Source organism: Rhipicephalus sanguineus, chromosome 8 (assembly GCF_013339695.2).
Source record: "Rhipicephalus sanguineus isolate Rsan-2018 chromosome 8, BIME_Rsan_1.4, whole genome shotgun sequence".
In the NCBI taxonomy this organism is placed as follows: domain Eukaryota; kingdom Metazoa; phylum Arthropoda; class Arachnida; order Ixodida; family Ixodidae; genus Rhipicephalus; species Rhipicephalus sanguineus.
Window position 1 is genome coordinate 141,106,490 of NC_051183.1, and position 25,212 is coordinate 141,131,701.

General features: G+C 46.7%; 1 protein-coding gene across 1 annotated transcript in view; it reads right to left on the reverse strand.

The window, feature by feature from the left end:
* Window positions 1-70: 70 nt before the first annotated feature.
* Window positions 71-25,212, reverse strand: part of LOC119402989 (A disintegrin and metalloproteinase with thrombospondin motifs 16) — a 56,313-nt gene continuing 31,171 nt past the window's right edge. The window contains exons 7-9 of the mRNA XM_037669977.2: window positions 20,636-20,744; window positions 17,724-17,864; window positions 71-413 (exon numbers count right to left, since the gene is read on the reverse strand). Of these exons, the coding sequence (XP_037525905.1) occupies window positions 284-413; window positions 17,724-17,864; window positions 20,636-20,744 (380 nt within the window). The 3' untranslated portion in view covers window positions 71-283. The remainder of the gene's footprint in view (window positions 414-17,723; window positions 17,865-20,635; window positions 20,745-25,212) is intronic.

Genomic DNA, 25,212 nt, shown 5'->3' on the forward strand with positions numbered 1-25,212 from the left:
GAGAGAAGGGTGATTGACAGGTTAAGAAAGTCTAGGAGATACGTAACAGAAGTGGCACGTTTCACGAAAATAAAGAAAAAGACCAACCGCAACTTTATTACAGAGCACATTATGAGCAAATATAAGGTAAACGCAAGAAACGTCTTACTGCGCTCACCTACAGTGTTATTTTGTTAGAAAAATTAGAAAAACGTTCAAGCTAAAATGTTGCAGTGAAGAAACACCACTGTTGACGTTTCCAATATCCATGTGGTTGGCTTCATTATAGTTCGTTGTGACGTACCTAATTCTCGTATGATTCCTCATACTCGTAGTCAGATGTATCTTCATGTGACGGAAATGTAAACTTGCGAGGGTAGACACCGATAGCGTTGACTGATGCTGCGTATCTCAAGCACCTCGCAGCGTCTGAACTGCAATGAAGGAAGAGATAAGAGACTCATTGTAATCGAAAATATCTCATTGTTTTACGACGCGATGTTGTGTTCGAAATTATTATAAAGGACGCAGCCGCACGTTGGGCCGCCTATGTGTCGACACCTACGTTTTAGCTCTGCTTTCAACAACCATAGACGAAGCACCAGTTCAACCAAACTTAAGCTCTGCTTGAAAAAGTACCAAGTTTATGGGTTACTCCACAGTAAACTTTCCTTTCCTGTCTGATTTAAAAGTAGCGGTAGTAGTTTAAACTAAGAGAGGGGGTCGATCGAGGGTTCGTTGCTTTGTTAGACGGAAGCTTGGGAAGGTACAGGAGACATTATTTGTAGCTTTTAACTGTAGTATAATTATTACGAAATAAACTGGAAGGAATTAAAGTGGACGCAATCTCCACTTGCCGCAGGCAGGAACCAAACCTACTACTTTCGCACAGCGCGTCCGATGCTTTACCATTTACGTTACAGTGGCGGGATGTTTCCCGCCCACTTTATTGGGTATTTACGTCTATGTAATCCTGGCAATGTTAGCCAGCGCCACGCGCAGCCGTGACAGCGAGTGTGGAACACGCTTTTCTTGCCAGGTGGCGTCAAATAGTACATGATCTCATTACGAGCTGAAAGCTTACCAATAAACCCTTGCGTACTACCTACGCATCATGTCTGCAGGAACGAGACCCCCGCTATGAATAAACGAAAGAGGCGGGATTGGCAGGTTCGGTTCCTACCCTCCGGAAGTTCATTTTAATAATTTTAATTGCTTTCAGTTGATGCCATAATTGCTATAATGCAGTTAGAATCTGCAAATAAGGTCCTCTAGACCTTTCTAACCTTCGTTGTCTTTTGTTTTCATTCCGTGGTGTTATAAGACATTTGTTCTGTTGAGCTACAGGACAAATACAGTTAGAATCTGCAAATAAGGTCCTCTACACCTTTCTAACCTTCGTTGTCTTTTGTTTGAATGAAGGAAACGTGAAGGAAACGTGAGTTAAAGGAAACGTGAGTTGGGTTTTTTGGAATACACGACTGTAGGAACAGCGGGCGCAAGAAAAGGCGGACATCGACTGAAGCTCACGTTTGTTTGTGTACATGTGTAATTTGAATTACAGTGACCGAGGAGCCCTATCAGGGCCTTTTTTATGAACTTTGAGGGGTCAGCTGGGACGTCTTTCGCCTCAATGATGTTAGGACAGCAAGTGATGATTATGAAGTGTTCACTAATGGCAACATTCTCTTAATTAATAATAATATGTGCGGTTTAACGTCCCAAAACCACGATATGATTATGAGGGACGCCGTAGTGGAGGGCTCTGGAAATTTCGACCACCTGGGGTTCTATAACGTGCACCTCAGTCTAAGTACACGGGCCTCAAACATTTTCGCCTCCATCGAAAATGCAGCCGCCGCGACCGGAACTCGATCCCACGACCTTCGGGTCAGCCGTCGAGCGCCATTAGCACTAGACCACCGTAGCGGGGCAAGCGACGTTGTCTGCTACACTGGCAAGACAGAAAAATAAAGGGCTATGCTGTCACATTGTTGTGACATTGAAAACTGCAGCAGCCAAGGCGCCAAATTGATGATGAAGTATTTGCTGGGCTAACTTGTACGAAGTAAATTATTATATATTTAAATAATGATTAATACTTAAATAATTATTACATCAACATTTATTTATTTATTATTTATTTATTTATTTATTTCTGTAGAACAGCAAATGAAGCAAGACCAGAAAGCTTAGGAGCCTGGCAAAAAGCCTTTGCTACAAATGCAGTGCGGCACGCAGGTCATCATAAACAATTTGTAAATACATATAATGAGAATCAGACAGAAATAAAAAAAAGGAGCATGTGCAAAATACTGTTGCGCATTTAGTAATAACAAAGCATTATTGGTGGTATGCATATAATACACTACAACACTTGCAACGTTAAACATACTAGTAAAATACTAGATGTGAGCGCTCATCGCCCTTATATAAACCAAAGAAAACGAATAAACACCGAGGTCCTTGGCGAAAAAAGACAGAGATACATTTAGGAATAGTCACATGGTGTAGCATTTGCACCAGCAAAAACACATGTGATTCAACATAGACAGACTGAAATTGAATGTTGCTTTTAATCAGTGCCACCCTGATCATTTGCTTGGAGACTATGCTATTCTTATTTAGAAGATTGCGATTTTATTTTGAAAGACGTTCACCTGAAATGATATGTGGTGCAGTCCGTAAATCATTTGAATCTTTGGAATCCTAGTAGCATATATATGAAAAGAATACAAAGAACCCCGATGATCCCGCGAATCATAAGTCTATTGCGTTTCATAAACTGAAATAATTTTAAATAATAAATTTGACGGGCTTTGAGCGTGAGGTACTTCAAAAATACCGGTTCTGTCTGCTAGTAACGTGTGGGGCCATGAAAATTCTGAAGATTCTCAGGACCAGTTTTTGCAAAATAACAAGTTTGGAATAGTTCATTAGTGTTGTTGTCCTCCACACAATTGCGGAATAAGAGAGTTGTGAGTAGAACAGAGCGTAATAAAGTGTATTTTTAGCCGCAATGCTATGAAAGAGTTTAACCTCCGTCAACAACCATTGCATCGATTTAATTATGCCGTTAACTTTTCTATATGTTCATTCCAACGTAAGCCTTCTCGAAACCTCACAAATGGAAGCTTCAGAGTACCTGCGCCAGTATGTGGCCCTGGCAGGTGATATTCATGTTAAAACTTCTTGGCTTATTCACGGGGTCAAACAGCATGTAATGACCTTGTCTTATTAGCGTTTAAGTGCTGTAGAGCTTTAGCCATGATAAGAGCTGGTTAAAAAAAAATATTCACATTTCCTTCAAACTCGACAAGAGAACCCTCAAAAAAGATGTTAGTATCGTCCGCGTACATTACTAGTTTTGGAGCAATCTGGAATGGGGCAAAGATCATTATTATATATTACAAATACACTTACATTCTCATGGCAGCCACGAGCGTAGCCGACAGCCATGCAGAATGTGATCTGTGCGGGAAATGCCTCAACTTTGGTGGCATATAGCTTGCTACAGAATCGGCTCAGCAGCCGCCTGTGAAAAATACAGGCTTCGCTTGAAAATTCAGGAGCCCTTCCCTAATCAAGGAATGGGGGTAGGCTAACATTGGCGTGTGGATGCCTGACCTACCACTTTTCTCTTTCTTTGTGTCATTGTTTGTTTCTGTCCTTTATATCCCTGGCGGATGCTAAACGACTCTGATTGATTTCGGCCGTGGCGTGAGGGCGTGCTTGCGCAGTTGGCATCGTGCCTTATGATTCGCGTTCCGGTGCCGGCGCCGGAACGTGAGGTCACGCGTTCATATCCAGGAAACGATGAAATGTGGCAACCAGAAATGTCAAGAGAACTCGATAACGAATTATATTTGCATATCAGAAACGGGCTGATCACGGACAAGCCTGCAAAAAAAAAACATCAATTATTGGAAAACCGCGCATACAAATCTTCACGAAGCCGGCGCGCCTTCGAGCACGCATTTCTGAACACTGAAAGAATCAGCGCTGAATTTTTCGCGTACGAGAACGGGGCCATTGAAATGTGAACTCGTAACAAAGTTCTATTGAATAGTCTAGAAAAATGCCATGAAGACAACATGCCTATTTCTTGACAACACAGGATGACCCACACTTACAGCCTGTGATCCGTGAATATAATCAAGGCCATTGAAAGCGGGAGTGAAAGCCAAGAAAGGCAAGAAAGACGTCCACCCTTGAGCCACAGGTGACTGTGAGAAAGGTTTCATAACGTACATGACAGGCATATCATGTTATTGATGTCATCCCTTTCAGTCGTGTACGTCACACGCTGACGCCCTCAAATGCCAGTTTTGTCTATACTGTAATAAACATTACACGACGACGAAACAGTAAAGCAAGCAAGCCACAACATTAGTGGTAGCCACGTGACCCGACCTTGCGCTTGCCAGGATTTTGCCTGCTTGACGACCGCCGTTCCGTGACATTCGCCTTTGACGCCCCTTGTCGTTCCTTGATGGTTATACGTGAATCAATCACGTGGCAATACCAGTATTTACCACATTAAGGAGGCGACCATGAGAACATTCATACATAGGTGGCTTGACAGCCAGCCAGCCAGTAAGAGAGACAGACAGACAGACAGACATAGATAGATAGATAGATAGATAGATAGATAGATAGATAGATAGATAGATAGATAGATAGATAGATAGATAGATAGATAGATAGATAGATAGATAGATAGATAGATAGATAGATAGATAGGAATCCAAACGAAGGGGCATTGTCGGACGGGTTCGTTTTCTGTATCACGCACCCCTAATGAAACCGACAGACAAGTAAGCCAAGCAAAGTATAGGGGATATCATTTGTGGTTTCTCAACTGTAGTGTAATGATTATTATTTAAAGGGACCGACAACTGCCCAGAACATGAAGTGAGATCACTCCACTGATGGAAAGATTGTCCGTCGCATTGACTCAAACAAACCCTGTCTTTTTTTCGTGAGGGGCAGATTTATATTTTTATTTCTTAATTGAAAGTCTCGAAAACCGACCTGTGCCGCCTCTAGCGGCAAAAACATAAACGATCCGATGTACCTTGCCACGTGACCGTTGATTGCTCTACGCAGACGACGATTTTTTTGTTCGTATTGAAATATTGTTCGTTTCTTTATATTAAAAGGTATTACTCGATAAAATGTGCATATAGGCCTCCGTTAGTAGTATGCAATAAAGTGGCGCTGCCTTCGCGTGACGTAATGATACCATGCTCAGCAGCGCGTCTCGAGCAACTTTTCAGCGTGCTCATGCAACCGTGCACGCAGTTTTTAAGTCGCTGAGATTTCGGAGCGACATAGCTTTGCTACCTACACTTCGTCTCAGAAATGACGCGCGCTGCTACTCGGCGCGGCCGCACCTATGCGTAGTGATGTTTTCTATGACTTGGCTTGGCTCGTGCATCGACAGAGTAACGACACCGGGACAAGCCACCCATGACACAGGCGCAGGCAACCTTGGACGCATGCGCACACAACGTACTGCAAATAGAGGGAAAGTGTATAATGTCACATCATTTCATTGTAACAGCTTGTTATTTTCAAGAATAGAAACGCTCTAAATAAATGTGGTTAAGCATGGTTACAGGAACTTCTGCGAAAGCAGAACAACGACAGCTTTCACAAACCGCGCGATGGGCTGGCGGCATCGCTATCAATTCTCAGCGTTGCTGGAGGAAAGGTACGTCGATGTTTAGAGCCTTTCAGATCTAAAAATACTACTTGAAAAATAACTACGTGCTTTTGGGACTAACTACTCCAGCTACAAACACTGCGAAGGGTGAGATTTCTGTCGCGCCGTAAAAAAATATGTCGAGAAAATTGGTTGTCCGTCCCTTTAAATTGAAAGGAATTAACGTGGACGAAAAATCACACTTTCCGTCGATCGGATCCGAACCCTGAACCTTCGAAATACGCGGTTTCATTAGTTGTGTATAACACAGAAAACGAACCGCTCGGAAAGTTCCCCTTCTTTAGTAATTTAAGAGCGAGGGCTTGGTTCCGGCAGGCTTGATGCCTTAGGGCAGCATGTGAGGGCTTATTGGTCAGCCGCCACCTCGTGCAAAGACCACGTGCCCGGTGACAACATCTGGCAAAAAAGAGTACTCCACAATCTTCCCCTGGGCCACGAGTAACGCTGGCTAACAGTACCAAGTGTTAAGTACACATAAATACCCTACGAGAGAGTGGACAAGGGAGCGCCCTCCATCGTAGCTTAAGTGGTAGAGCATCGGACACGTAATTAGAAGATTGTGCGTCCTGATCCCCCCGGCGAAAAGGGTTATTTTTCGTCCGCTTTAATACCTTTCGATAATTATTACAATATTGTTAAGAAGGCAGAAATAATGGCCCCTATGCTTTCCTTGGCTTACTTGTCTGTCCGTTTCATCAGTGGTGTGTGAGAGAGAAAGCCAGACAGACATGGTACATTCAACTGTTCGTTTTATTGCGATAGTAATTATATGGACAGTCTCGACGGGTTTTTGCTGTCGCCGTCGCCGTCATGTCCATCACGTATGAAGTCCAAATTGAAAAGATATCCCGCGCATCGTATGTTGTACCGCAAGTAAAAGAGCGCGAGCGGGGGCGACGAACGCGGCCCAAGTAGAGATCAAACGAGCGCGGCCCATTTTCGTCGCTCGGAGGGTGCATGCGATAACATCACCACACTCGGGGGGCCTGCCGTCGAAGTAGACAGGAAACGCGCCGCCGTCTTTAACAACCATAAAAAGACTCGAGGTGGTGGGGGTGTCGCGCGAGGAGCAACTTTGAACTTCGAACCGGAGGGCGCGGCCTGGATCGCTGGCGCGCGCTCTATCTCCACAGCCATCACAGTGGGCGGCTCGTATACCCTTCTACGTGCTGTGCTGTCAACGCGAAGTGACTATACGGGGAGCATGTCTCCCTGGAGCGGCCGTATTCTCTTACACCAGCGTTTTGTAGTTACGCAATATTGGATACAAAACAGTTAGCTTCCAGCCTCACTTCGTATAACACTACAATTTGCTGCTATCGCATTCTTTGCTTCACCCTTGCGGTGAAACTGTGACGTTTTTTAGCGTTGCGGCGAAGCCCGTCACGTTCGGTTGGTTCTTTCGGTTGGTTCTTTCAGAGCACCATGCTGCGACTCAGAGCGCTCTGAGGCGTTCTCACTTTGATCTCGGAGCGCGATCGAGAGATCTGATTACGTGATTCCCGCACCTCGTCTCTTTGCAACAAAAGATGCGGTGCATACTTGGAAAATCAGTGCGACCACGACGGAAACGCAAGACGAGGACACAGTTCGAGCGCTGTCTGACAATTGAAGCTTATTGAAACAAAAGCGAGCGCACGAAAAACCAACACCATGAGTGCGCAGTGTTTTACGTCACGGGAAAGAAATTGCTATGCGCAGGGCTGAAAGTCAGGAGGGGCCGTGGGGGCCTAGTCCCCACTCCATTTTAGGGGCGAAGCTCCTTATACCCTGGGTCTGTCCATCCTCCGTTTGTAGCGTTGTAGAAGCCACCTCTAGCTCGTGAGAAGCGCGCGTTCTGGTATGCAGTAGAAGAAGACGACGTTGACGAGTGAGACTCTCGTGCGTGTTCGCCTGTGTGGCATTCTTTCTTCTTTACTGCGCGCGTTCTGGTATGCAGCAAAAGAAGAAGACGACGTTGACGAGTGACACTCTCGTGCGTGTTCGCCTGTGTGGCGTTCTTTCTTCTTTACTACGTCTCGTGTTTTCAACGACGCCCGAAGACATTTCAGAAGTAACGCGCCATGAGGCTCCCTCTTGGCACGCTTTCTCTTTAGATCGGAGTCGCCAGATGGAAGACAAGGCTGCGGAACGGAGGGCACGGAAGGCAGCGGCAGCGCGCGCTCGCAGACAGAATCCTGAGGTAAGAGCCAGCGGGGCCGAAGCTGCACGTCGACGCCGCGAAGCAGATTCCGCCGTTCGAGCCCGCGAGGCCGAAGCTGCTCGACAAGCTGCACGGCTGCGGCGAGAAGACCCCGCCGTTCGAGCCCGCGAGGCCGAAGCTGCTCGACAAGCTGCACGGCTGCGGCAAGAAGACCCCGCCGTTCGAGCCCGCGAGGCCGAAGCTGCACGGCTGCGGCGCGAATCGGATCTTCAAAATGTGAAGGACCGTGAAGAGGCGAGAAAGCGCGCGTACCGGCAGGCAGAGCCCGAGGCTGTGCGAGCACGTGAAGTGGCTGCAAAACGCATCAGGCGAGCTCTGCCCGAAGGCGCCGACGCGCGCTTCCATCGGGATTTCCTTGATAACAGCTTCGGCCATAGTTGAGGTGTGTGCAACAGATTGTGGTTCTCAAACAATCTAGTCACAAAAATTCGGCAGATCCCACGTACCGTGGGAGTCCATGTTATGCGAAGCATGCGGCGGGTAGGTGACTGTGGCGTAACTTTTTTTACTGAGCGACACGTTACGAAATGACGCTAAAGATTTGTATATATCTTATACGCACACATATATATGTTGAAGAGCTGCATATGTGTTATATAAGCAGTTGTTTACGGTTGGGTAACGCTGCCAATGACAACGTGGGTATTACCAACACCAGAAGCGGTAAGCTGATATGTAGTGCTTATACGTGTCCCGAGAACGCACGCGCGTTTCACGAACCCGTGTGCATGTGTACAAGAAGTTCTTGACAGTTCTTGAACAAGGGCATCATCACCGTGATCAGTGAGCACCAGCAGCTGGTCATGACTTGTTATAGAATTCGGTCGTTACCGTGGTGAAGAGGGGTCCATATGTATTGAAGTATGTGGTATAGCAGAGCTGTTGGAATTCGTGGATGCCTCGGTCATTTCGTCGACAAATTGTCTGTTGACAGAGTCGGTGACATGTCGGAACCTGAAGCCACCCTTCGCGTTGGTGAGGCATAGGCCGTCGAGGCTCGTAGGCCTGGATAGTGCTACGTAGACCAACATCAGTGGATGGCGTTGTATTTGTAGACTACCTGGGCGTATGTGGCCTACGTAGCCTAGTCTACAAATGGCTGTCAATCAATCTGACATCATCATCGGTCAGCATGCGGCCATCGCCCAGCCTCTTAAGAAATGAAGAGGACACTTCGTCGTTCTGGTGAATGAAGTGCACTTTACGATGCGGTGATGTGGATATCATATGTAACATTCGTTAATGTATTCCTCCGGGGTTGAGCAATGCTTAAATATAGCTTGCTGAATCATAGGAATACAAACGTAATGTTTATTAGACTGCTATAAAAGCGGAGCCAACACTGGAACTACAGACGTTAACCTGATATGACGCCTCTATCGTAGGAGTACTTATCGTAAGAGTATCATGTAGTGTTTATTGCTTTCTTGTCAAAATAGATAGCCAGCACCACAACCACAATTGACGTTGCACCGATATTACGCCTGCGTAGGCTGTTTTTCCAAACCAATTTATAGACCTGGCGTGGCTCAGTGGCAGAATACCTGATTGCCACGCAGAATGCTTGGGTTCGATTCCTGCTGGGATCCTAATTTTCATTATTTCCATTCGTTGTGTCAACGCTGCCGATGTTTGTTTTACTTAACTCTCTAGCATTTAGGTTACCAATGTCTGTTCTCGCCGTTCCTGGGTAGACATAAACTGTCAATCACCTGTGGCGCATACCCGTACACCGCGGCTCGTGGTAAACGGGTATGTGCCTCACGTGTCTAGGGGAAAGGGTTTGGCGACGTACGCGACAAGATTTTCACGTTATGCATGTCATGACCCGAGAATCATATTCGTCAAATCCTCTTACCCTCCCATGCAAATTTTGGTCTATACCAAGTTAAGGAGGTGATCATGAGAGCGCCGAGACGTAGGCGGCTAGATAGCTAGATAGATAGATACGTAGATAGAAACGCTCAAAGTGCCAGAGGTTCGCTAAGAAATGCTTCGCATTTAATATCTTCCATGAAGAAGGACCACGCTCGTGCCAGTGCCATCGCCGTGCTGCAGCGCGAGTTCGCTTCGCCCCCCTCATCATCATTCACCACGTGGATATGCTGTGATTTTTTCAAGGAGGGGCTCTGCCCCACCTCGGCAGTCCGACGGTGGCACTGCGGCACCCATTTGGTAAGTGGTGGAGTTGAATATTTTGGCAGTAATGCTTTCTGCGGGGTAATTATACTCTGCAATTTTCCGAATAATGATTTATTCGCGAATATTTGGTTGAAGGGGCGTCAGCAAAACAGAAGAAAACAGGTATCGTCGTACTGCTGAATGTAAATCACTGAGACAGTGAACACCACGGGCAACGTCTCCTGAAACAACGGGTCACCAACCTGTTCGACAGATCGTCTTGGCACAGCATACTGTTTCACGAGGCACCTGAGCCTGAAGGTACCTGCTCATGAATCAGTAATGGTTTACCTTGGATTGTTTAGTTTGCCACTCAATTTTCATACTTTTAGTTGTGAACGAAAAGTATGTTGTAATTGCAAGGACGCATGTATTATGCCTAATTTATTAGGCAAGTGGTAGTGAAAATAAAATATAGCATTGTCGTGCCTGAGATTCTGAATGCAGTGAGTCAACTAATGTTGCTTACTTTGAGCTCAAAATGTCTTACGCCTTTACATCCAGAGTTATTTTTGAAAAATTGTTCCCGAAATAATTCATTTATTGCTTGATTCGATTGACACGTTGAATAAATGCCCGCAATACACTCGGAATGGTATATTTATTTGTATAGACCTCATAAGCACTTGTTCAGTTCTAGAGACAGCTGGCTTCAGTGCACTGTGATCATCGCAAACACCCGTCTCTTAACGCTTAATCTATAGCATATATATATATATATATATATATATATATATATATATATATATATATATATATATATATATATATATATATGCAGTGGAATCTCGTTGATACGATTCTGCACATTACGTTTTTCAGCCTAATACGTGTTTGTTTTTAGTCCAGGTAAACACCCCTTGGAAATAATGCATTTTCATGCGTTTAATACGGTCACATGTTTGCCCAAAATTGGATAACACGACGACAAAAGCGGATCTGGACCGATAGGTCTAGGAATCCTGCGTTTATTCTTCGGTATGCTAGTTCGCACTGCGTTCCAACTACCCATGATCTGCGCGTTGCAGAGCCGCTGAGACCGCAGCAGCATCGGTTTTGCTGCGAAAAGATCGCTGCTAGGTGATCTTTATATATATATATATATATATATATATATATATATATATATATATATATATATATATATATATATATATATATATATATATATATGTGTGTGTGTGTGTGTGTGTGTGCTTTATGAGGGCCCCCCTCCAATCAAGGGAGGCTTTAAGCCCTGGCTAATTGTCCATATCTCGCAATCTAGATATGCAGTCTTCCCCCATACTTTCGACGAAGAACGCTTCCGCGAGTTCACAAGCCATTTTATCTTTGTGCTTCATCATGATCACTGTGTTAATGAAAAAAAAGGGTTACACGCACACGACTTCCCATGCGCTGAAACACGTCACGTTGGCGGTCCCTTTAAGGTATTGTGCTGGCTAAATAATTCCATAATGCATTTACCAGACTGGTCTATGTACGCCTTGAAGCAGGAGAGGGGAATCCTATAAACAACCCGAAAGGTGCAGGAAACGGCCGGATTGCGATGCTTCACCGAGCAACCTAACAACCGCTGCTCCTACGGTTGTAGTTTGCTCAGAGATGCGCTGACGTGTATCCTCTTCTAGCCTCCAAATGCTCTAGCCAGCGGCTGCACGGTTGGCTTGGACACGCGTTCTCTATCTCGGATCAAGAGCAGTATCTTCACTGTTGCAATCTGAGGTTGTGTTCCAACCCTAGACAGCATCCTAGATAACGCTGACAGCTTGGAAGACAACATCGAGCATCCGTGCTCCGAGGAATGGAACGCGTCTGGATGACCTCTTCGCGACATGACGTCACCGTGCGTCGAGAAGAGCAAGCTAAGAAACGCAAACATAATTCTTGTTTCTTTGATTTCTTTCGCTATCAAATCTATGGAAAAAAATGTCACAGTTTCGCAAGGGCGAAGCAATGAATACGATAGCAACAAATTGGGGTGTCACGAAGGACGGCAAGCAGCTCCGAAACTTGCTCCGCGCTGCTCAAGCACAAAAGATGCACGAAAAGAACAAAGACGGGACTAGCGCGAACTAACAACTGTCACAGCTCGACACTTTCAACGCACTGCTCAGACATAAAACAGGACGCGTGAAGAGAACGCACACAAGGCACCGTCCACTGACCAGAGGGACCTGCATTGCTAGCAGTGACCCCTCCAGAGTTTGCTTACATTCCTCACTACGGGCACGCAGAAAACAGTAGTGCGCACGCATCTCCCCTCCAGACTGGCCACAGTCTGCCCACTCATGCGGGGAGGGAGATGCGCGCATCACGTGCCATTTTGTCCGGACCCGTCTCAATATTGTTTTTGCTGTGCGTTCTGGCGCTGCAGTCACACTGAAAAACTCCAGCTGCACAACGAGCTCGACGACCAGCTGTCATAGTTGTTACAACATTGGCTCTTCTAGCTAGCAGCTCACTCCTTTCGCAAACGCGGCCACCGCAGCGAGCGACGTGTCCTTCCTGTGGTCACAGCTTCAACGCAAAGTTAGCGGTGAAAGCGCAAAATGTACAAACCTCTGTAGTAGGGTACGCATTTGGGCTGGTTGGTTCATGATTACCAGTGACAAACAGCGCTAAAAAGACGGGACCAGAAAGGACACGAGGCCATGACGCTGAATAATAATCAAATGTGTTTCATTCCTTCTGTCAGCATAAATATACTTCACCACTATCGCAATGAAACTACAGAAAATTGAAGACACAGCCTGCGCAAAGGCAGTAAGGCCATCAATGGGACATAAATTCTATCTCCTTCGGAAGGAGGGAAATCGAGGGGGGAGGCTTACACATGCCTCGCCGCTGTTGTGGATGTGCTAAGCTTGTGAAATGACACGCGCGCGTTCGTCATGGTAGTTTGATAGGGAATTGGTGTGTTTAAAAGATAGATAGCAACCGCCATTGTTAAAATGAAGAGATAACTATCTGTAGCTTGTTTCTGAACATTGTTCGAATGCTCGCGCATGTGGTCATTAGAGCACCGCCCTGTCTGACCGCCATCATAACGCCCGCAATGCCGTGGTTACATGTCCTTTCTTGTCCAGTCTTTTTAGCGCTGTTTTTTCACTCGTACAAACCTCCCTCTTCAAGAGGTAAGCGCGCGAGCACGGGCGACCACGCCCTGTTTGTTAAAGTACAAGCAGTAGAAGTCACAGGCACACATCCCAACTCCGACGAAACACTAGATAGCTTTAAAATTTGGAAAAAAAAATTTGGAAACCAAGGACTGGACTGGATGCGCGGCTATAGCACAGCACCACCTAGACGGGACTGTACATACTCACCTCTCTTACTTACCATCGTCATCCATCATTCTTTTTTCTCCCCTTTCCCCACCCCCGGTGTAGAGTAGCAGGCTACAGCATAATATCGCTCAGCCCGACCTCTCTGCCTTTCTATAAATAAACCTCTCTCTCTCTCTCTGGAAACCAAGGAGCTAGTGGACCCAGGAAATTTGCAAGCCGCCAATGCGCAAGGGCAGAATGGCTAACGAAAAGTCAATGTACACGCAATATACGCTTTGCACTGATAGCGGCGAACAGAGCGCCGGCCGTCGGTAATCTGATCACCGGTGAAACACACCCTTTTTATACATCAGTTATCGAACCTTCCAGCGTTATCACTGGTGCTCGCGTAAGCTCTCGAATAATCGCGACTGCTCGCGTACTGCGCGTAATCTTCACACAATGATCTCAAACAATCGCGAAGCTTCCCAAACATTGCGGCGCGGTCTGCGCCGAGCGTTGCTAACAGTTTCTGTGTATGAAACCCGAATACATCAAGATAAAGCAATAAACGCGCGTGATAATATCATTTGTTAGAGTTCTAGAGCTGGATGTGACACATAAACGCTTACATAATTAGATACGCCTGTCACTCAGCAAGCTATAGTCTAGCGCAGTTGTTCTCAGCCATGGATGTTGCCAGAACCCCTGGTGGACCGGCGGAAGTGATGAGGGAGCCCTCGCAGTCAAAAAAAGAGGGGGGAAGGGGGGTCATAAATTAACGCAACATGCAGTGTGAAAGACGTCGCTTTTATTTCTCCCTGGCAAAGAATGGTTCAACCAAAGTGCCACGCCAATTGAATCTCAACAGCTTGTCAAACACACGGAGGACGCTTGAGCTTCGCCTTCAAGAGTAGAACGCGATAGCATAATCAGGCCCCGGGCTTTCTCATTTGCTAGCCTCTTCGGTTTATGGTGAATGCCTCAACCGTGCCGCAAGGAAAAGCGCTTCTGTGCGCGCAAAACTGAACGTTTAAAACCATCTTAGAATGCCTACTGCGAGTACAGTTGCGAAGTGCCCACTAAGCCGTAACTCTTCCTTTTGTGAATCAGCGAAGGGCCCACTATGCGTCCGTAGCGCAACACGTGAACCTTCACAGCTGCTCACTTTTTGATGATGCTTTTGCAGCTGATGATGATTAAATATGTCTGAGTGATTCGTAACGGGTGGACCCTTAAAACACCACTCGTCTCGCAATTCACATGTTTTGACGCCTGCCGTGATTCTACGCTTCTGCCACGCAATATTACAAGCATAAAAGAGACTCCTCCCGCTACATGACACTCATATTGTCACAGAGTCGTGACGTCGACGAAGGCAGCAGTCGGCGTGTTGAAGATGAAACTCTTTATTTGGCCGAACTTGTGGCCGGGAAACGGAAAGTCAAACTACAGCAATACACACTATACACTGATAGCAGCGAACAGAGCGTCGGTTGTCGAAAAAACTGAAAATCGCTGGCATGCGCCGTCTTTTATACGTCACGCATCCAACCTTCCAACCTTATCACTGGTGGTTGCGCAAGCTCTGGAATAATCTTGATTATTCGCGTCATGTGCACAATCTTAAAAAATGATCTACTCGATCTGGAACCTTCCCAGACATTCTGGCGCGCTTTGCGCAAGGCAAGAGCTACAAGTGCAATGGGCTGGTAACAGGAAACATAGAAAGAAAGGAGCCTGTATGGCAATATAGTGTTTTTTTTGCAGTAGTTTCAAGCAATAGCATAGCTCTCTGGTAGAACACTTCTTTGCCACGCAGAATGCCTGGGTTTGATTCTCGCTTGAACCAAAGATTTTCATTATTTATTTTATTTGCATCTTTCTGTGTTTTTCGCTGACGATGAACCTTCATTTTTCACACAACCAACGACGCCGACACCCACGCCAAAACCAGTTGTAACGCTATCGCGTTAGTAAGTTGTGCGGCGTGCATCTACATTCCATCTGTTTCTAGCCATAGAGTTTCATACAATAACCTAGAGAGGAAACTGGCGCTGCGATCGTTCAACCACCATGGGATTGATGGGAAGTACTGGCTTCGGATTGGATTGCGTTAGCTAGCGAACTTTCTACGGATCTTTTTCTACAGTTTCAGTTTCGTTCTTCGCGAGGCGTGTGTAGTGGGGTGCGTTGCAAAGCACTCAAGCAGTGTCTTTGTTATTGAAAGAGGCTGAAGACCGCTGGATCTCTTGGTTTGCTGCGACGTTGCAGCTTTACAGGTTCTATTTGACAGTTTTAGCAAAGCGTCGTGCACTCACCGCTGTGCATAGATGTAGCGTCCCATGCCAGTGCAGGAAATTGCACAGAGTTCACATTTTGTGATGAGCGCTACTTATCAAAACTCTTTCAAATCGACTGCAATACGACGGCGAAGCTAAGTAGATGCCCTGTCGCGTATCTCCGACTCGACTTCACAACAAAAAGAGAGATGCGTTGGAGACAGACCACTTGGACAGACGCACCTGACATCGCAGCAGACGATACCTTAAGTGTTTCTCACTCAATACAATACTGTTATTTCCATAAATACATAATGCGTACTTTCGAGGGAAAAACAAGCGGGTTTGTTTTCAAGTGTTGTAAAGATATAATTAAATATTTGGTAATGCCAAATCTAGAACACAATTGCAGAGCAATGCATACCCTGGTGGTTGAATTTGTGCAGGTTAAAGTTCCATCTCACGGTCACGCAAACGTTTTTGCAATAAGTTTTACATACAAAAGAATGAAGCGAGTTTTAATTCGATATAACTTCATATCACTTTGTTTTACACTCGGTAAACAAGCGTTGCGAATCTCAAGAACCTAATCCATCCGAAGCAAATCCGAAGCCTGTACTTCCCATCAATCCCATGGTGGTTGAAGCGCCGCTCAAGGAGCTCGCGTAGACACTAGCGCCAGATTCCCCTGTAGGTAATATTGTAAGAAACTCTATGGTTTCTAGCTATGCTTGCTCTTGAAATATGCAAGGCTTGACAAAGTATGCTCGCGTGCGTATGTCACAGAAAAGTGCAACAAAAACTTCACAGCCACCTTACAGCCATCTTATGGAGCCTTCTCGAGCCAAAAAACAATAGGTACCTTGTACCAGTTGGGCATTTTCACTGAATGGTGGGCCACTTTGTGCATACGCGGTACGTGCTAAGGCTTTTTTTTTAATTCTCGCTCGCGCATTTGCTTTCAGTTTACCCTTCAGTTTCTGAAGGAGGTTTCGCTGCTACCATGGCAAAACAGAGGTTCCCTTCAGAACGTAGCCTATCGACCTTGTATTTACTACCCTCAATTTTGTGAGCACAACACCACATCAACGAGAATTGAAGGTACATGCAGGCTAGTGACTTCTTAGCAAGACTACTAGGTTCCTAACCGAAGGTTGAAACCCTTTTGCGGCAGCGCGCCCAGCTTTTCTTTTTCCTTTTTTTCGAAAGTCTGCCCTTAGGCATAATAATTATTGATACAAAAATACACATACAAAGTTGCTTCGTGTATGAAGTCCAGTAATGATCTCGGCCAGTTGTACCGTAGATTTCTCTCCGTGATGATGTTACAATTCAAATTGAAGGCCGCAGTTGTCATGGAAGGGGGTGTCATGCGTGAGGGGAAGCCCTTCACCATGTTTTCTAAAAATGTTGGTAGTTTCACTCAACCTGAAAGCTGGAGGAATTACGGAGCAGTGACTCGCCGACCGATTGGCGACGCTGGCGTTCCCAAAGTACCACCTGCTCGGCGTCCATGGCGGGAAAGGAAACGTTCATTTGCGATTCAGTGGCGCACTATTCCCTCCTCATTACTCTCCTCTTCACAATAGCATCACTCCTTCTCACCCTCACTACCCTTTCCTACCCCTTTGTAATACCATACAATACACGGCTATGCTAGCTCTGTGCAAACAACTTGAACTGGGGAATTTTCTAGTGTGGTGAGTGCCTCGGTTTGTCTAAATAGAAGATGTGATGATGGAGGTACAATTTTGCGCTCAATATGGACGAACGAACACTTACACCAGTTCTCCAACTGCGACCGAGAGCCATTCCTTTCGACGAAATACAGGTTTTATTCAACCATTTATTCATTTACTTATTTTTAATTAGACTTGTTTTTAGAGCATTGCGATGCATACGATGCAAACTTGTATGTCACAAAATCTGAGAAGGCAGCGTCACGCGTAGCCTTTAGATATATTTATGGTGCCGTCCGTTAGTGCAGACAATGTTGAAATATCTGTTGAGCTTACCGGGAGAAACGTCTAATGCACTGGAATACATCAGCTGTTCTATAGGTAGCCTAAGAAATTACTTACCTGATATATTTGGAAATTGCTGCTTTACTGCAATCTGAGAACTTCTCACTGTGGTTTCCATGAGAGCTTGGGCTCATAATATAGCCATGTGAGGCGGGGCAGCTTGTTGCTGTGTCTTCGCCGTCGTGACAGGAGCCGAACCTGTCATCAAGAATGGAATATATATTGTCACGGGATCGTGACGTCGACGAAGGCAGCAGTCGGCGTGTCGAAGATGAAACACTTTATTTGGCCGAGCTTGTGGCCGGGAAACGGAAAGTCAAACTACAGCAGTACACACTGTGCACTGATAGCGGAGAACAGAGCGTCGGCCATCGATAAACTGCTCTGCGGTAAGGCGCGTCGGCATTTATACATGCAGCATCGAACATTCGAGCCTTATCGCTGGTGGCTGCGTTAGCTCGAGAAGAATCTCAACTGTTCACGTTTGCGCGCTCAAGCCATAAGAAGATAATAATAATATCTGGGGTTTAACGTCCCAAAACCACGATATGATTATGAGAGACGCCGTACTGGAGGGCTCCGGTAATTTCGACCACCTGGGGTTCTTTAACGTGCACCTAAATCTAAGTACACGGGCCTCAAACATTTTCGCCTCCATCGAAAATGCAGCCGCCGCGGCCGGGATTCGATCCCGCGACCTTCGGGTCAGCAGTCGAGCGCCATAACCACTAGACCACCGTGGCGGGGCGAGCCATAAGAAGATTCTAAAATAATCTGGAAGGTTCCCGGGCATAAGGGCGCGGCTTGCGCAAGGCGGCGGCTACGCGTGCAACGGAATAGTTACATAAAAATGACAAAAAACATCGCTAATCCCTATGTCATAGGAATCGGTATAACACGAAAGTGAAACGTGTCTTCACAGACGTAGTTCAGCGTTTGTTGTGTATTCTTTCACCCCAAGGGCAAAGGAATGAATGCTACAGTAACATATTGTAATGTCACGCGAAGAACGGCAAGTAACTTGAAACTTGAAACGCGCTGCTTAAGCAGGAAGGACGCACGGAACGAACATACACAGGATGAGCGCGAACTAACTGTCACATTTGTAACTTATTTCTGCGTTAGCACCGCGCTCCTTTCGCAAAAGCGGCCGCTGCAGTGAACCAAGTGACGTTCGTGCCCTCAACGCAAGACGTATAAACCACCGCGATCACGAGATAAGCGCGCGCAGTAGCGACCACACCCTGCAGAAGCGGCCGCTCGTCGCAACGGCGACGGCCTTTAAAGCGCGCTATTTGAGCCATTCGTGTCATCTGGCTAGTGATGATGAAAACGCGCGATATAACACAGATCTCTGAGTACAGCCACCGGCAAATGCTGTATATAAATAGCTCACCGTTAGCAGGTCGAAGAACATGCCGTCCGTGGCCGAATCGTTTCGCGCTGCGCGCTGCGGAGCGAGGGGTCGTAAGTTCGATTCCCGGTTGGCGGAACTTTTTCTTCTGGTTTTTTTTTCTTTGCCCACCTTTAGTCTTTATATTTTACAACGTCATATCTGTGACGGAAATACGTCGGTGGAGCCGTGGTGGACCCCGGCATAAAACACTTTCGTGTTAAAAAAGCGTGCGTCGGCAATATGTAGTAGTAAAAACATTTATTGCCTATATAACGTTTCTGGGCAAGTGGGTGGGGTCCTCAGTCCAGGGCTCCACTGGCCTTTGCGGCTCGCTGGGCTTGGTCGAGCAGAGCCAGCTGTCTCTCCCGATCCTTGCTAGCAAGCCAGCTCTCCCACTGCCTTGATCGAGATTGTGTCCCCAAAAGGGGAGAATTGACGTTTGGGGGCCGCGATTGGCACTCCCACGTGATGTGGGCGAGAGTTGGCCGTTCTCCACACCACGGACAGCCGCGCGCGTACATTGTGGGGTGTATGTGGTGTTGTCCTTGTAAGTGAGGGTAAGTGTTAGTTTGCACTCGACGCCAATCTCGCGCCTGTTCTCCGGTAAGATCCTCGAGGAACAACCCCACGCGACATCCTCGAAAATCAAAGAGGAGAACGGCGGATCTTACCGCGTGGCAATATGAAACCGAAAACTTTTAGCCTTAGCGAGTGACGCGTGATATCAAGAGAAAATACTTGCAGTTAAAGTACAGATATTTGGTAGCGACAGTGGAAGGGCAGTTATTCTTTAATGAACGAATGGTACTGCCTCTGAGACTGAAGTTTTGCTGTCATGAGGCTTTATTACTTGAAAGTTCTACTTCGCAGCCCATCTTCAGGAAATAATATTTTCAACTCGAGATATTTGAGAACTGCCGCTTCTTCAATATGCACAAATTCTTATTCTCCGCAGCAGTTTATTTTCAGACAGCCGTGCTTGTTTTGAAATTTTGCCACCCAGAGGGCTTATTTATGGGAGGTTCTTGCCTTTGCCTGCTAAATGAAAAAGAATTCGAACCAAGTCCGCTCCGCGAAAGCCGTAAAATCAGAGAATATGATGCAGATTTTCGTCGTGCAATTGCCTTTCTCTGTTTGCAAGTCTTTTCTAATTATTTCTGTGTTGTATCGTTATTCTTTATTTGTTACTGTATGTTAAGCTATATGGTGGCAGTAGCGCTTTATCGTACTACGCTTTTGACTGTAACTGTGTTTATTCGTACAAGTGGATGTTCAGCTTCTCGTCACGCAGCTTGATAGTTTTATAGCGCCACACTTAAGTCAATTCTCGCAAAAACAGCAATACCATGACCATGCAACGACGCCTGGTGTGCCTCTGGCGAAGGCACAAACGCGTACATTTCATGCCCATAGTTTTACTCTAATAATGTGCAAGTAACTTGCTTCAAACCGTGTTTAGCTTAGCAAAAATAAATTGTATCAACCGGGTAGGCAACCCCATATGCTACAAAAAGTTTTATAAATGTAATAGCTTGGTTTTAAAGCACATGGCCTAAATAATAGATGCACTTACAGATGCCCCATTTCGTGGACCATTGAATGCACACCGGTGTACCAGCCAGCCTTGTCCTTTACTACTGCTACACTGTAATTGCTGCAAATTCCCTCAAAGGGTGCAATTCCTGCGTGGATAATAAGCAATATAAATAATTATTTCGCTTTTGTCGAAGGAATGTTAAGGCACCATTAACACAAGCTAGACAACTGGATGACTACATTCAATAAGAGGCAAGTAGTGTGCTAATATTTTTACGTACCTGGATTTTAATCACTATATATTTTTTTAACACGCAAGTGTTTTATGCCGGCGTCCACCAAGTACTTCCTTTACGTATATGACGTTGATAAAATGGACGTCAACGGCTGAGAAAGAAAAAAACAAGAGAAAGATCCGCATCTAGCAATCGAACCCACTACCTTGCGACCGCGACGGTAAGCGTCCGATGCTCAACCGACTAAGTTACCTTGGCAGAGCTGGACACTTCACAAACACACCTTCTATCTTTCACACATTCTCTCTCGCACGGTGTTCTCTGTTGGCGGTGCAAGTAAGTGGGGCTTAGCGGGGCGGTGCCGTGGTCTGAGAGAGGTGAAAAGAAGTAATGCGACACGATCGACACTTACTAGCGCTTACTCCGAGACCGCGCTCGACATCAGACGTCATGAATAAAGCGTCTCGATACCAACGAGAGACACTGGCCGCGCTGGCGACGTCAAGGCACCCTAGACGCAGTTACGTTCTTTGCCTTTCGCTTCGTGTTAGCGTGTCCCGGCTCATGGGAGTAGTGCAGCTTCCACATGCACCAGTGGGATTTCTCCGCCGCCGACTGCTTCGATTGCGAGAGCACCGAGAAACAAAACTGCTACAATACGCGTTGTAGAAAGCATACGATTTTGATGAGCGAATGCCGTGCCTTGGTGGAGCGAGACAGAGGCCAGCGGGACGCACGCGATTGGGGCTCAAGCTATGAACCTCTGCTTCCCGCGTTGCTGAAGCGCATTGTGGTAGTGTACTCATGAGCACAGGCGTCGGTTACCCATTACTAGAAAGCGCACACCGTGCCGTTCCTCTCCTTAATTGACGAAGTTTTGAAGGAGTGCATAGCGTGTACCAGTGTTGATTACAGTGAAACCTCGGTGATACGATCACAGCTCACACGAAAACGGGGTGATAAGAATTTTTCGTTGGTCCCGGCCAAGGCCCATTGGCCTGCAGTGTAATGAAGTACGGTTGTTGCGAACCGACTTTCACCCAGCGACGTTTGGTATGAACGTACGCTACCGCCCAGGTACGAAGAGGTGCTGTCCGCGCTATCGCGGAAGACGCGCCAAGCACGTGCGAGCGGGGGACCGCAAGCGTGGGCATGCTCGCCTCATCGGCACATCGTCAGAATCACGGTGTTAAAAAAAAACACTTTCCTTACGCTCAGAATAAACCTATAGAGTCGCGTCACGGCCTCCGAGATTGTGTGCGCGAATCATTGAGGCTCCTATGTGCCTCCGTGTGCCTGCGCGTTTAGATTACAGGACATTAGCGCCGTGCATTTTTTTATTTCTAACGCGTCGACGTCGGCTGCTGTCGTTGTACTGTGTTTAGACGTGCCTGTCTCGTGCATTGGCGAAGGAGTCAGGCCTCACAACGTCGCACTTGTGTGGCCACGGCCGTAAATCTCCCAAAACACATCCGCAACGCCTCCGTGATAACAAAATCATAACACAAGACCGTGGTTCTGTAATCTTGTGGCCTTCATCCATCGCGTCAAAGCGCTTTTTGTTGTTACGTTTGCTGCAGTACTCTGGTGTGATGCAAAAAAGCATACAAAAATTTCGAAGGGGCCCCTGCTGTCGCGGGTCACAACACACCTGGTTCATTAATTAAATACGCGCGTACAGGCCGTATATTTACGAGTGCTGGTATGATGGCCGACATCTAAAAACTTAACTGACATTCATTCAGGGTTCTTTCTGACGTTGCTGCGGCCCTTAAAAACAATAAATAATATCTTCGCCAGCTTTCTTTTGTAGCATTCTAATTTTCCATGCTTTCTGGTGATACGAATGTCGGATGATACGAATATTTTTGGTGGTCCCGTGAGATTCGTATCACCGAGGTTTCACTGCATAAGCTTGTTGATGTCACCTTTAGGCGGGATTCACGATTCGCTGTGCCCAAATATATGTCCAGAACTTTCGCTACCAGAACGGTTTAATCGTGATCACGGGCGGTAGTCGTCGCGATGGAGACATGCCACTAGGCGTCAACAAGGGTGCGTCCACGTCAAACGCTGCTATAGCTGGCAAATACGAATATACATCGTACAAGCTCTCATATGCCACTACATAACAATCACTACTTCTGTGAAGACACGTTTCACTTTCGTGTTATATCGATTCCTAGACGGATGGATCAGCCATGTTTTTTTTTAGAAAACACCCCAGAAAGCGCTTTCGTTTTTCCGGCTGGCTTGTACAACTGTGTCGAAAACAGTGGCAAGACTTTTCTGACTAATTTGATTGAATATGGCTAGATGAATTAGTAAATAACATTTATTTCACTGAGTCGTATGGCGCACGCAATTTCGCAAGATGAACCTCGACTGGAGCTCCCATCTCATAAAAAGAACTCAGAAGTTTCACACCATATTCCAAATATGTCGTCATAATGTGTGCTAGAAAATACAGTGGCGCTTCAATTATTGCTATCCCAATAGTACGATTCAAACATCTCGGTACGATCAAAGTGAAAAGCTGCAAAAACATGTATCATTATTTTGGGGTTATGTTTGTAAAATGACAGTAATTTCATGATTTCTGAATGGCTGACAATTGGGTATGATGGTTCATCTTCAAAAATGATGAAGAGCGTAAACAAGACAACGACTAAAGGAAATGACGACGACACACAGAGCGCGAACTACCAACAGAAGTTTATTTCCTTGAATACACTGTTTTAGATGCGAAGCATCTCATAGCGGAGTTCAAACCGGTGGTGGTGGTGGTAGTGCGGCGTGACCACCCTTACTGCGCATGCGCATACCCTCTCCACTCACACTCTCCACTTCCCATCTCCCCTTCCCCTTTCCCATTTCCCTCTCTTCTCCCCCTCTCCACTCTTCCTCTGAAACGCGGGCTAGACATGCCGAAATTCTCTCCTGCGCAACGCCGCGATGAGCGCCAGCGCATGCGCGTCCCCTCCCCCTCTCTCTCCTCTCCTACTCTGCCCCCCTCTCGCGCGCCTGTCGACCGCGTTCCCCGCTCGCCCTGTGAGTATTAACGGCCAGGCTGGAGACAAGACAAGACACGCGTAGCGTTCCTCTTCGTGTTCCACGACGCGACGTCGGTAGCATGCCCAACGAACGCCAACAGAACGCGATCGTGCAAGTTCTCCGGCTTCGCATCGCCTCATGGTCCCCTTTAGCGGGAAATGGTGTAATTTTTTTATGCAACCGCTGAAGTGCCAACTAATATGTAATAACAGACAACTTTTTAGAACAACAAGCTTGATAAGGTAACAGACGGCGTTGTGACACACTCAGGACCTAATCTTATAATGTATTCAGCTTCTATAATCTCCCTTGTGCACTTATATTCAGCAGTACATGCACCAAAACAGGTTTACAGCCACATGACTTACAATAAATCACGATTCATTGCGATTCATTGTAAGACCTGTGGCTGTCAACCTCTTTTTGGCGCATATACTGTTGTTTCAGCCATATGTAAGTCTACAATGGAGATCATAGAAGCTGAAAAAAATTGTAAGATTAGGTCCTGAATGCGTCAGTACGCCGTCTGTTAAATTATAAAGTGATGGGCTTGCTTTTCTATGAAGTCGATTATTACTACATGTGTGATAGGGGGTTGGCGGTAATTCTTATATTGAATAGGAAGTGAAGAAAAAAATCACAGCAGATCCACGGGGTGAATGATGATGAGTGGGCGAAGCTCCGGTGCCACAATCTGTCGCAGACATTGCAGCTTTCGCCGAAACTGTTGTCTAGAAAGTCGCGCTTGAAACGCGCGTCTGCGCCTTCGGGCAGAGCTCGCTTGAGGCGCTTGGCAGCAGCTTCCCGCGCTCGCACAGCCTCGGGATCCGCACGCCTGTACGCGCGTTACCTCGCCGCTTCTCGCCGTCAACGTTCACATTCTGATTCGCAGGCTCGAACGTCAGGATCCGTTTCTCGGCGCCTCTGTGCAGCTTCGGCTTCGCGGGCTTTCACCGCCGAATCCTGTCGGCGAGCGCGCGCCGCAGCCGCTTTCCGTGACCTCCGCTCCGCCGCCTTGTCTTCGCTGTTCATGGCGCAGCGTCGAGAGAGGAAGCCCGCCAAGAGCGAGCGCCTTTTCGAGTCCTAACGCGCCATCTGGCGCTCTCCTATCACACTAACCCCACACGCAGCGCGCGCCTCCACGCCATCTAGTGAGCAATTCATGTACTGTCACAGCGCAGCGTCATCTAGTGAACATTGCGAGAAGCAGCTGGGGTGGCTACGACAACGGAGGGACTGAGCCACAGCGTAGGAGCTTCGCCCCTAAATGGAGAGCCCCGCAAGTTTCTCTCTTAGGATCAAACCTCAGCAGTTGCTCTGAGGG